Genomic DNA, 13,828 nt, shown 5'->3' on the forward strand with positions numbered 1-13,828 from the left:
CAACGCTAGGTTTAGCAGGCCAATGCTCAAACCACTGAGCTATCCCTCCCCCCAATCTGGAACAAAGGATCAATCCTCCAAGGAGCAGAGCACTTTCCTAATATGCTCATTCATCATTTAAAAACTACTTACAATCAATGATCCTCCCAGCTAAAGATTCTGCACTGAATCCAGCAAAGACCACTGTATGAATAGCACCAATTCTGGCACAAGCCAACATGGCGGCCACAGCCAGTGGAGTCACAGGCATATAGATTGCAACTCTGTCCCCTTTTTGTACTCCATATTTCTTCAGTGTGTTGGCCAGACGGCAGGTCATGTCCAGAAGTTCCCTGCAGCATAGAAAGAGAGTTTCTTGTCATTTTCACCTGCAAGCTGCTTTACATTCATTTACTCGTAAAGAAAGATTTAGGTCTACATAGAACAAACATCTGAACCTGAACCCAGAAGGCCATGATGAGCAACTGCTCATCCACTTTCAAAGCTCTTATCTGTATAGTCCCACAAGGTTCAATCTTCTCCACCATACTTTCCAACTTCTCTGGGGACGGCTATACCACACGGGAAGACATGACTGTATCATGGGTAGGCATACCCAAGCTAACTTTATATCTAGCTAGCCCAGGTACTAATAGTCATAAAGGTGGTGGCATGGACTTCAGTGGAGGCTAGCAACCCCCCCGAGTAGGTACCCAGGGTCCCTGGCTGGCTTGTACTCAGGCAGCCAGCCTGTGCTGAAGCCCATGCCACCCTGTCTTGACTCCTATTGTTACCTGTGCTATCTGGATTAACACCAGGAGAGGTATGCCTACCTGTGCCACAATCACATCTTTGCTTGCAGTGTAGACATACCCTATATGAGGCCATTGGGGAGCTGATGAGACAGCACAGGCTGAAGTGCCAGCCGTTCTCAGTCTATGCCCTGATCTGTATCTCCTTTACATTTGATGTAAACAGTGCAATCTTCCAGCTTTCTCAGCTCCTAGCCAAAATCAACACTTGCACGTAACCAATGCAGCACTCAGAAGAGAAGCTGAGGAGACAGCCACGAAATAATGAAGAGGAGGCTATTCAGAGATATGTGGAGGCAAGAAATGGTTCAGGGTTCATACGGACACAGATTATCTTTAATGATAGGGTAACATATTTAGACTTACAGATTTTAAGGCCAGAAGGGACCATCATGATCATTTAGTCTGACCTACTGCACATCAGGCTACTAGAATTTTAATCAAGCTAATATGTTTTTATATGAATTTTGGTTTATGCTAGTTCACTGTTCCAAGCTGCCCACTCATTTCTCAATCCAATTCACCATCTGGGTAAGATAATGATTTAAAAAAAACCAATGGTTTGACGAGCCGCTAAATTTAGTCTGCTATTCTCACAAACATCTTCCATTTTCTGCAGAGGCAGAACACCTGGCCCTGTGACTTAGGAGAGACACTCCTAGAACAAGCTGCCTTGGTCTTCAACATTTCAGGCTGCCTCCAGCTCTCTAGAGAGTGCACAGCAGCCCTTCAGTGAAGTTCACTGGACATGCTTTCATCAGAGAAAGCGTTACTGTATACTGTCTTTAATCCAGGTGGGCATCTGTACTGGTGATAAACAGGGCCAGCTCCATTTTTTTTGCCGCCCCAAGCAGCGAAGCGGGGGGGTGGGTGGGGGAGATAAAGCCGCGCTTCGTTGTTCGGCGGCAATTCAACGGCGGGTCCTTTGCTCCAAGGGGGACTCGCCGCAGAATTGCCGTTGAAGACTCGGACGTGCCGCCCCTTTCCATTGGCCGCCCCAAGCACCTGCTCCCTTAGCTGGTGCCTGGAGCTGGCCCTGGTGATAAAGTCAATGGGAGCTGCAGATGCAGATTAAGTATACGGTCCTAAGCATCCAAACTGCATTAAGGGACAACAGAATGTGAGTAGTTTTCAAAATCACCTCAGGGAAGCACAGACTTAATTGCGACAAAAACAAAAGTTGAAACTCCTCTGTCTGTATAGGGTAGCACACTGATAAAGTAGAGACGCTTCAGAGAAGAGCCATGAGAATGATTAAAGGGTTAGAGAACATGCCTATAGTGACAGAATCAAAGAGCTCAATCTGTTTATCTTAACAAAGAGAAGATTAAGGGATGACTTGATTGCCGTCTATATGGAGCTACATGGGGAACAAATATTTAATAATGGGCTCTTCAATCTACCAGAGAAAGTTCCAACATGATTCAATGGCTGGAAGTTGAAGCTAGACACATTCAGACTGGAAATAAGGAATACATTTTTAATGGTGAGAGTACTTAACCAGTGGAACAATTTACCCAAGGTTGTGGTGGATTCTCCATCACTGACAATTTTTAAAACAAGACTGGATGTTTTTTTCTAAAAGATCTGCTCTAGTGATTATTTTGGTGCAGTTCTCTGGCTTGTGTTATACAAGAGGTGAGACTAGATGATCACAATGGTCCCTTCTGGCCTTTGAATATATGAATGAACCTATGAATAACGTTAGTGGAACAACGTAGATGGCAGTAGAATGGACAGTAATGTGTCTTTATGTTTTGCCAGGTTGCCTAAGCAATGCAGAATTGCAGTAGCTGCATGCCTATTACTATATTTGTCTCCTCATAATGGCCTGATTTTCAGAGCAGTTGAGCAGCACAGCTCTCATTTACTTCAGTGGAAGCTCTGGCTGCTCAAAACCTCTGAAAATCAGGCCATACATTCACTTAAACAAAACAACTTTGGCATCTTGGAGCAGAACTGCAGTAACTACTTGATGTTTAAGAAATTTCTAAGCTGCAAGGATAAACACTGCATTTATTTTACATGTATGAGACCAGAGGCAGAGTGAAATATACCCGAGAGACTAATCTGAACAGTATATTTTACAAGAATGTGATCAACAACTGGGTCATGCTCCTTACAATGTATAATTTCATTACAGTATGACATTATTTGGAATGGTGTTATAGGGGGTCATTGTCACAAGAACAAAACCACAATCCAGTTCCTTGTAGAAAGAAACCCAAAAGCAATGAATAAGAACAAATGCACTATTCACACTGCTTGTCCATGTGACACATTGGGTTAATGGCAGAAATGTTCCTCTAACAAACAAAGAAAAAGACAGCACTGTGCAGGTCACAGATTGCAATTTCTCATACATTTCCTTCAACATCTGTATTGTGGAGAACAGACCAGAACTGCCACACCTTGGGGCAAGATATTCAGGGCTGCTTGGGGACGGGGGGCAAGTGGGGCAATTTGCCCCAGGTCCCACAGGGGCCCCATGAGCCCTAGCCGAGAATCCCTTCCCTGGCTAGAGGCGCCTTTTTAATTTTTACTCACCCGGCGGCGGTCCGGGTCTTCGGCGGCACTTCAGCGCTGCTGAAGACGTGGAGCGAGTGAAGGACCCGCCGCCGCCGCAGATTCGGAGCACCACCCGGTGAGTACAAGCACCGCAGCGGGTGGCGCCTTTTTTATGTCCGCTCCCCCGCTTTGCCTGAGGCCCCCTGAATCCTCTGGGCGGCCCTTAAGATATTGTCACGTTTCACAAACAAAACAGGTCTAAGCATGGTTTAGTGCTTGGATTGAAGAACTCCAAGAGCAACCCAGATTGCTCCAGGATATGGTACTGGTAAAGGAGCTAGCGTGAGCCAAGTAGCCAGAGGGGCAGGGAAACCTCTGGGGCCCCGTGAAGGCAGCAGGAGCTTCAAGCTGCTGATGCCACCACAGCCCAGGAAACGACAGCCCTGGGGCACGGCAGGGAGATCACATGTGAGGAAAACTCTCGCCTAGGTTCTGAAATTCATTGGCTCTTCATATCTGTAGGTGTAAAATATCTGATCTCCCCTAGCACCACACTGGTACATTGGGGTCAGTACTGACTCAGACAGGAAAGTACCCTCTAGTAACTCACCCACCCCATCTCTGCAGCACAGTGCCCCCCATCACCACATTAGGTCCAGGGATGGCTTCAGTATTTTTTTTGACAGAAGCTCATGATATTTTGCATCCAACCATTAAAAAGAAAAATTGACTCTGTTCTACTCTCCCTTGCCACTCTTCCACTCGCCAGCAAAAACTAACTCACTCTTGTCTACACGGACCACACCGCATTATGAATTCATATGGCCAAACCACACAACCTTGCTAAGGATAGGTCTATACTACAGAGACTAAGCCAGCACAGTCCAGTAGTGCAGTTGCAGCCTACACCTGCTCACACAGCCTTCGGCCTGCAAATTCGCTCCCAGCTAAATACATGAGCACTCTGATCAGTCATTCATGAATTATACACGGGGAGACACCTGCAAATTCTTGGTCCCAGCCTTGTCCCCCCAGAAATGTGTGTCTTGTTCATTAGTGTGCTGGACAGGGCAAGTTCATAGAAAGTCCCTCATTTCATCAAAGGAAAATGCTACATGCTCCACCCTTGTTATTCCAAATGGAGTTCCCCACACTAGTCCAAACACATTGGTTAAGATAAGTTAATTAACTACAGAAAGATAGATTTTAAGTGATTACAAGTGATGATGCATACAAGTCAGGATTGGTTACAAACGAAAATAAAAGAGTAAAATGGAGCTAATACTTAACTTAACAAGTTATGTGAACTTAAAAGCAAAGACTTTATCTCACCATATGCTGCAATAAATTTCACAGGCTGGGATCCCTCCCCTTAGTTTAGTTCTTTGAGAGTCGTTGATGTCATGAGCAGAGATGAAGGAGGAGAAAGGTCATTTGTGTTGTGTGTGTCCTCCATTCTTATACCCTTCCCCCCTCCTTGAGATTACCCCACCCCACACTGGGGTGCAAGCAACAAGTAGTCTCTTGTGGATGTGAGGGTTGAACTGTCCCTGTGATTAAATGTAAATTTCTTATTCACACCTTCCTATTACTGGAGAATGGCGGCTTAAGCAAGTGATAGCTCTTTAACACCTGGCTGAGGTGTCAGTGTGTCTTTGTCTCTGGAAAAAATGGTTTGGGCCTGCTTTTCTTAACGTTGGAGCATGTTATAACAATGCTACACAGCAGAATCTTATAACTTTACATACAATGTTGATACACGTATTTTACCAGGACAATAATGTTCAGCAGATTATGAATTTTCAAATGATACCTCACAAGGCATACTTCGTACAAAAATAAATCCTAGTCTTGTAAAAGTGATCAACATAATAGTATAGACCAGCAGATGTGGGGTAATCTGCCCCTTACATTAGGTCTCATCCTGATCTTTAATAGCTAGAGATTGCAAATAGCAGCTGTCTTAAATCTGAAAGCATGTTTAATATCCCTTCCAAGATTTTTGTTAGCAATAAGTTTTCTAACTCAGAATATTCTTGTTATCCATATGAATGTCCGACTTTTTTTCCCCTTAATCTTACTATGTTCTTACTAAACCCCATTGACTTCCTGTGCAATGAGCTCCCATATTCTTTTTACTTCTTGTTCTAAAAGGTCACATAACAAAAATAAATAATTCTATCTATAGTTCACTTTATGATGTTCTACGCCAGTGTCACCAAACAGTCGATCACGATTAACTGGTCGATCCTGGGGACTCTCCTAGTCGATTGTGATCTCCCGTGATGTTGCTGGGCTGCCGCTAAGGCAGGCTCCCTGCCTGCCACGGCCCCACACTGCTCCTGGAAGCGGCCAGCATGGCCCCATGAAGGAAGGCAGGGGTCTCAGCGTGCTGCTCCTGCCTGCAAGCACTGCCCCCGCAACTTCCATTGGCCAGGAACGGGGAGCTGTGCCAATGGGAGCTGAGCGGGCAGTGCCAGCAGAGAGGGGACACAGTGGTGCACTGTCCCCTTCCAGGAGCGGCGTGAGGCCGGGCCAGTAGGGAGCCTGTCTTAGCCTTGTTGCACCACCGACCAGGAGCCACCCGCAGTAAGTACCGTCCAGCAGGAGGCCGCGCCCCAGTCTCCAGTCTCCTCCCAGAGCCAGCATCCCATATCCCCTCCTGCATCCCAAGCCCAGCCCTGAAACCCCTCCCAGAGTCAGCACCCCAAACCCCTTCCTACACCCCAAGCCCCTGCCCCAGCCCTGATCCCCCTCCTGCATCCCAAGCCCCAGCCCTGAGCCCCCTTCCAGAGCCAGCACCCCAATACCCCTCCTGCACTCCAAACCCCTGCCCAGGGCCGGCTCTACAGTTTTCGCTGCCCCAAGCAGTGCGCCGAATTGCCGCCGCTGGCGGTGGGGGCAGTCCGTGTGCCCTTATGGCGGCAGGTGTGTTTCCGCGGCAGCGGCAATTTGGCAGCAGCTTCTATGTTTAGCTGAAGCCCCCCCCGGACAGCTAAACATAGAAGCTGCCGCCGAATTGCCCTCACCGCGGAAACGCGCGTGCTGGCGGCATTTCGGTGCGCTGCTTGGGGGCAAAACAACAGGGACTGCCGCCCCTTGCAGAATGCCGCCCCAAGCACCAGCTTGGAATGCTGGTGCCTGGAGCCGGCCCTGACTCTGCCCCAGCCCAGAGCCCCCCTCCTGCACACAAACTACCTCCCAGAGCTTGCACCCCTCATCCCCCCTGCACCCCAATCCTCTGCCCCAGGCTCAGCCCAGAGCCCCCTCCCACACTGTATAAAGAACAGGAGGACTTGTGGCACCTTAGAGACGAACAAATGTATTTGAGCATAAGCTTTTGTGGGCTACAGCCCCACTTCATCGGATGCATGTAGTGGAAAATACAGTAGGAAGATATATATACACACACAGAGAACATGAAACAATGGGTGTTACCATACACACTCTAACGAGAGTGATCAGTTAAGGTGAGCTATTATCAGCAGGAGAGAAAAAGAACTGTTTGTAGTGGTAATGAAAATGGCCCATTTCCAGCAACTGACAAGGAGATGTAAGGAACTGGGGGAGGGGGAGAGATAAGCATGGGGAAATAGTTTTACTTTGTGTAATGGCCCATCCACTCCCAGTCTTTATTCAAGCCTAGTTTGTTGGTGTCCAATTTGCAAATTAATTCCAATTCAGCAGTCTCTCTTTGAAGTCTGTTTTTGAAGTTTTTTTGTTGTAGTATTGCGACTTTTAGGTCTGTAATTGAGTGGCCAGGGAGACTGAAGTGTTCTCCAACTGGTTTTTGGATGTTATAATTCTTGACGTCTGATTTGTGTCCATTTATTTTTTTACGTAGAGACTGTCTGGTTTGGCCAATGTGGTTGCTGGTGAGTATTTGCTTCAGGTTTGGGCAGTGATGAGCTGCCAAATTTTTAACAACGGGTTCCCTCCTCCCTCCAAAATTTTAACAACGGGTTCCCTCCTTCCCCCCCCCTCCGGGGGGGGGGGGTCGTGCCCCATCCAACCCCTCATGTTCCTTGACACACACACTCCGAGACCCCTGACCCATCCCCCCCTTCCCTGTCCCCTGACTAACCCCTTGCTGCCCCACCCAACCCCTCCTCTCATTCTCAATGGCCCCCCAGAACCCCTACCCCATACAACTACCCCTTCTCTCTGTCCCTGAGTGCCCCCACCACCTCATCCAACCCTGCTCTTTCCTGACTGCTCCCCGGGACCCTTGCCCCCATTCAATCCCCCTGTTCCCTGCCCTCTGACCCCCCACACCCAAACTCCCCTACCCTCTCTCCAACACCCTCTCCCTGCCCCCTTACCGCGCTGCCTGGACGTGGCTGGGCCAGGACAGGAGTCGCGTGGCCGGAGCCGGAGGATGCGGAGGGAGCCCAGCTCACCCCTGGGTTTGGGGGTTGTCTGTAAGCAAGGACTGGCCTGTTTCCCAAGATCTGTGAGAGTGAGGGATCATCCCTCAGGATAGGTTCTAGATCCTTGATGATGCGCTGGAGAGGTTTTAGCTGGGGGCTGAAGGTGATGGCCAGTGGTGTTCTGTTACTTTCTTTGTTGGGCCTGTCCTGTAGTAGGTGACTTCTGGGTACTCTTCTGGCTCTGTCAATCTCTTTCTATCTCTTGATCCCAGCCCAGTGAAAGTGAGTGAGTGTGGGGGAGAGCAAGCGACGGGAGGGCGGGGGAGGGGGCGGATCAGCGAGGCAGGGTCTCAGGGAAGGGGCGGGGTACATCCTGGGTTGCCCTTAAATTCAGAAAGTGATCTTGGGCATAAAAAGGTCGGAGACCACTGATCTATGCAGAAAGGCCCCATAGAAATGAGAACTATATAGGCATACAGACAGTGCTGTGTGCAGGTGTGCCCATGTGGACACAGAATGCAACCACTGTGCAGTTTGTTTAGACAAATCATTTGGTTTCAGAGTCCTTGTTTCAATGTAATTTTTAAATAAACACAATCATCAGGACTCACGGCACAAATTACTGTTACTCTAACATTACGTCAAAACATCACATCAGGCTTCCAGGTACAGTTCAGTTCTTTTTTAACACTTGAGAGCTATGATAATGAACCAAACATAAAATGTAGCAAGACAAACAGAAACTGTTTTTGCTGATCAGCTGGGCTGTACAGGAGAAAATGAGCCTCAAGCAGATGGTTGTGAGCAAGCAGGATGACAACCACTTAACCACAATGGAAAATGAAGATAAAAATATGTCTGTGCTTTTTAGTATACTACTGAAATGCCAAAAAAAGCCCTAATTCAGAAGTTATACTCTAGTTGTTTAAATGCTTGTTTATTTACTTAGCTCTCAGGAACAGAATTTGTAGAAACACACAGGAACTCTCATGACTGATCTTGAGTTATTTGCTTAATGACTGAGCTTGAATGAGTTAATAAGCATTAAGACACAGTTACAGAACCTTAGGCTCTTTTTTCCATTGACCTATTAACTTTACATCCCCTTAGCACCTTAAAAGCACAGAAAAGGAGGACAGACCCATGGCTGCTAAGCCACTGTCACTCTGCCACGTTGTCCCTTCTTGGACGTGGGGTCCATAATGGAAAAGACCTGGAGGGGAGGTGCCTATTAGAAGGTGGGTCAGCTGGAATCTACAAGGAAGAAACTTAAATGATATCCCTGTCTGGCAGGAAGCTACTTCTGCAAGTCTTGTGTTTCCCACCTAGGCTACACAGCACCTGCCTCTTCCCACAAGCAGACATCCTCTGTGGGACTGAAAAATCATGGAAGGGGAATAATTTACACTGTTTTAAGCACTGTAAACCCCAAAGGACTTAAAGGCAGAAAAAAAGCTGGGTAAAGTTAAGTAGCTATTTCCTAGACTCTCTCGCTCTTCTTCCTGGCAACGTCAATCTGCTCCCTCAGGCTGTGCAGACCAGAGTTCTATTACAACAGCCCTGGAGAGGAAAGAGGCATCTATATGGGAGAATGGCTTTTACCCCAGAGCTGCTTTTTCCCCATCTGCACGCAACAGGAGTACGGGGACCAAACAGGAACCACCCAAAGCTAAATAAATTATGACGGTTATGAGCAAGTGGGCATAACGGAACCCCAGTAGGATGATTCTCGTAAGTGAAATGTCCATACGGCTGGGTATGATATTTATAGAGGAAGAAGGGAAGGAGGGGGTGGAGTTTTACATCAAAATCTTTTACACTGCGAGGGAGTTAATTGACAATGCAGGGTGTGGTGGGGACACTGTAGGATCTACTACAAACCACCAGAACGAGGAGAATAAACAAGCTTGGAGCAAATCGCAAGGTTTTCTCATCTGCAAGACAGTGTATTTGTAGGGGAATTTGACTCCATCGGCCAGTCAAACATCTAAAATATTCCTATGCAGAGGGAAGGCAAGAGAAGCCGTCTAGCTCTATGGAGGAAGTGACAAAATAATAAGGAAGCTTGGGACCCGTGATCAAAAGCACCTTGAATTCAGGACATCAAAGAATGGGTTTATGAAGAAAGGGTATTAGATTTTGGGGAAAGTCAAACATTTAGTGAGTATGGTGTAAAAAGAGGAAACATTCATATTTACCAATCTAAGAGAAAGCTGGGGAAATCTTAAGGACACTCCAGTTTATGGCACAACAGACTGCAGTGCCTCTGAAAAAGCCGATTCCAAGAGTTAAGAGCTGGACAAAGGTTTCATAATAGGGCTGCTCAAAGCTCGGTAGTTAATAAAAAAAACCCGTACTAGAAATGAGAAAGGGGGAGGCAACGAAATTCAGAGAGTCAGTTGCAGTCTGCAGAGAGAAGATAAGGACAGCAAAGGCAAATGAACTCCTGCTAGCAAAAGGGGCTAAGAGGAATATGAAGGGCTTTTACAGATGTAAAAAGGAGAAGACCCAGGAGACAACAGGTCCATTAATATATGAAGATGGAGATAAAATTAATGATGACCCCAAAAGGAATGAGATTCTGAACTCTCTTTTCAAAAATGTGTCTTGTAGCAAGAAAAACAGAGACAAGAAGTTTGAAGAATTAGTTGAAATGAAGGATTGACACCAGCACAAAACTGGAATAACGGTCTCACAAAATGTTACTTGAAAAATGAATTGCTACTAGCCTGGATAACAGCATGGCTAACTGGCCATAAACAAACGGTTACATGTCCGTTTGGGAGAGGGTATCGCTAGTGGCTTACCTCAGGGACCAGGGCTAGGTCTGGTCTTATCTAACATCTGCAATAACGATCTGGGAGAGGAAGTAAGCAACTTGTTACCCAAACCACTGTCTCTAGTCTCAGGCTCCTTCTAAACCACATACACTCTTCAGTCTCTGGCAGAGGTAAAGGAATTGGGGGGAAATCAATTCAATTTTAAAAAAATTAAAAACTGACTCTGTAAGAGTTTCAGAGTAGCAGCCGTGTTAGTCTGTATCCGCAAAAAGAACAGAAGTACTTGTGGCACCTTAAAGACTAACAAATTTATTTTAGCATGAGCTTTCGTGAGCTGCATCCGAAGAAGTGAGCTGCAGCTCACGAAAGCTCATGCTAAAATAAATTTGTTAGTCTTTAAGGTGCCACAAGTACTCCTGTTCTTTCTGTAGGAGTTGAATCTATAACTGAAGAGCCACACTAGCAACACTCAGATGCCCTCCGCCAGGGTGCTGCATGGCTAGCCTATTCTTTCGTGGAATTTGACATGGCACTATTAGGAATATTAGCAGGAGGGAGCTAACATGCACATTCCTGCCTGCTAAGAAGCAACAGCACTGCTCTTGCAGCTGGCTCCGTGGCCATGGGCCTGGTCTAAAGCCCACTGAAATCAATGGGCTTCCAAGTTTTTCCATTGATTTCAAAGGGCTTTGGTTCAGGCTTCATGTGGGGAAGCACCATGCCAGAAGGAAGCAGGCAGCTGGGATAACTGTTACTTTCTTCCTTGAAAAATTGTTTGCTTTCCTTTTCTTCTGAATGCTTGACAAATGCTATGCGAGCTCTCTGAGCTGGCCCTATTAATCACAGCAACATCTGCTGGCAAAAGCACAGAAAACTGTTGAACTCAGCCAGCAAGTCATTATCTGAGCCAATGCTCCTGTTAAAATCATAACCTAATGAATGCAAACGTTTTTCCTCTTCTCTCTATGGTACCTCTGTTAAAAACTCCTGAATCACATTTTTCCATTCCTTCCCCTCCCAAAGACAGAAGCAACAAGGTCCTCAAAACCCACTGCCCAATACCTGGAACAAATGGCTGACAGAGCCACCAGTGCTAAGGGTTCCTGGAAAAGCTGGCTGTTATCAGCGTGTAGCTGTGTTCTCACCATGGCTATGAATGTTCTCCTATCTTACTGAAACATTTTCCAGTAACTCTGGTGTGATCTTTAACTACAGGCAAGATCATCTACGGTTCTCTAAAGGAAAGAGGCTAGTTATTTTCACATAAGAGACTACATCAAATACTCTTTCTGGATGTGGTATCTTGCAAAATAAATGTAGTTAGATCATTTTCCTAATAAATCTGATCCCATATATAGTCACACGACAGTAGTTTGGAAGGTTATAACACTAACTTGTTAGTCTGAATCATCTTTAGGCACAAGCTACACAAGCCACCTTCTTGGGACCTGAACTTTTGAACCCAAGCTGGCTCAACAGCTCACATGCTGACCCCATCTTTCCATGCAGCAGCAAAATTTGAGCTGAAGGAAATTCACCACCCAGCCAGTTCCTCCACTTTGAAAAGGGCATGGATGGGAATGTAACATACAGCCCAATTTCCCCATTCGGGATCTAAAGGCTGCCAGTACTTGCCTAAGGATCCACAGATTATAGTCTTGGTTTGAGTCCCATGTACAAAGTTAATAAAAGGAAAAACAACCTGTTAAATCTTTGTATTAGGAGGGTAACTCTGGTTCCTAACCCAACTGCCCTCTGACACTGTTTTTCTTTTACCTGTAAAAATTTGTAATTGTTATAAATCTTTTTTTCTTAGATACTAAAAAATGTAACACTCCCAAACATCATGGCATTTGTCAAAGGCAGGTGTCATTATAAGCAAAGTGCTGCAGAATTATCCCACATCTGTTCTTAGGAACATTACAATAAATTTTGGACCCTACCAAGGCAAAATTCTGATTTCACATGTGAGTGAATTCAGTAGAAGCAATGTGTGCAGAGCTTTACCCTAAATGATCAAACTTTGCAAATGCAATGGGTCAGGTGAATACATTTTTAGTACAACATCAACTGTTGGGTATTTTCAAGTTAGATCACTTGAAATAATGCCCCCAAATTTGCCAGTACAGAATGGCACCACAAATTAGCCTTCATTTGTTTTAGACTCTCTACAGTGAAGCTAAAATGCCTTAAATTTTTAATAATGCATAACAACTCTGTGTTACTGACCTTTGTGATCAGCAAAGACAAATTGAAATGGAAATAAAACTCAATACAAGACATACTACTGTTTTAAATCTGACTTTTTGGAATGACAGCCTCAATCTAAGAACCTACTGTAAAAAATAGGTATGTAGTGCATTTTTACTTTAAATTTTTATGGATTTCACTTTAAAGATGAAAACTGCCATAACACTCTCTAATGCCAACTCCTAGAGAATGTAAAGAGTTCCATAATTTGTTCAGTGACGAGATTGGTTCCAGGTCTCTAAAGTGACACTGTGAGGTTAAAATACTTATTTATTTTTAAAAAAAAAACCTCCTTTACTTGGGTTACTACTACTATGTTAGATTATTAAAACTGAAAGTTTTGTAAAATGCAATTTACTTTTCTGCTATTAATTCTATTTATTTGTCTTACTCATCTTGGTCAATTAAGATAAACTAGAGAGTTTCACTTTCATTTCTAGTTAGTTTCAAGTCAATTCAGCCCAACAAGGAAGCGCTCAGTCACAAACACCCCAAGAAAATTAATGTTTAAATACAAAACAAAATGTTTGTTTTAATTTTTATGTTAACGTGAAAAAAATCTGGTAATAATAGATTTTGTAAAACTTTTTTGTTTTAAGCAAAAGTTCATTTTTGGCCCAAATTAGCTGAAAGTATCCCTTTAACCTCTGTAATGTGATATGGTTCTTTGTACATCCTGTGTAAAAAGAGAATTTTTTATACCATTTTTAAGCGAGACCTTTCCAGGAGGATACTACAAAGCTTAATCTGACGTATTACAAATGTGTGTTTCTGTTTCCACCTTTCTGTATTCTTGCATAAAACAGGATGCCCCTGACTATACACGCAAAAGACAGTGCAGCAAGTCAACAGGCCACTCTTAGCTGCATCCGACCACTACAATAGGGATCCTGCTCTGTTGCTGTACAGAATTCCATGTCGGTCAGGCCAGCATGCTGCAGAAATGCTTACTGCAGCTGTTCTCAGAAACAACTTGTCCACTACTATTGCTGGCTATTTCTCCTTGTTTTGAAAAGCTAAACGGGTGCTTTCAGAGTTCCTGCTGATCGCATTGAAGCCACACCTCTTCCAGTGAATTGGTTGGCCTGTGACTTTAGCCGGACACTTTTTCACTGTGTTAAGATTCCAT

At 45.0% G+C, this 13,828-nt stretch overlaps 1 protein-coding gene across 1 annotated transcript in view; it reads right to left on the reverse strand.

Annotated features, from left to right (window-relative positions):
* The window catches only part of ACSS1 (acyl-CoA synthetase short chain family member 1), a 73,149-nt gene that overhangs the window by 37,256 nt on the left and 22,065 nt on the right, over window positions 1–13,828 (reverse strand). Inside the window, exon 3 of the mRNA XM_045011078.1 lies at window positions 133–332. Coding sequence (XP_044867013.1) covers window positions 133–332 — 200 coding nt within the window. The remainder of the gene's footprint in view (window positions 1–132; window positions 333–13,828) is intronic.

This window comes from Mauremys mutica, chromosome 3 (genome assembly GCF_020497125.1).
Source record: "Mauremys mutica isolate MM-2020 ecotype Southern chromosome 3, ASM2049712v1, whole genome shotgun sequence".
In the NCBI taxonomy this organism is placed as follows: domain Eukaryota; kingdom Metazoa; phylum Chordata; order Testudines; family Geoemydidae; genus Mauremys; species Mauremys mutica.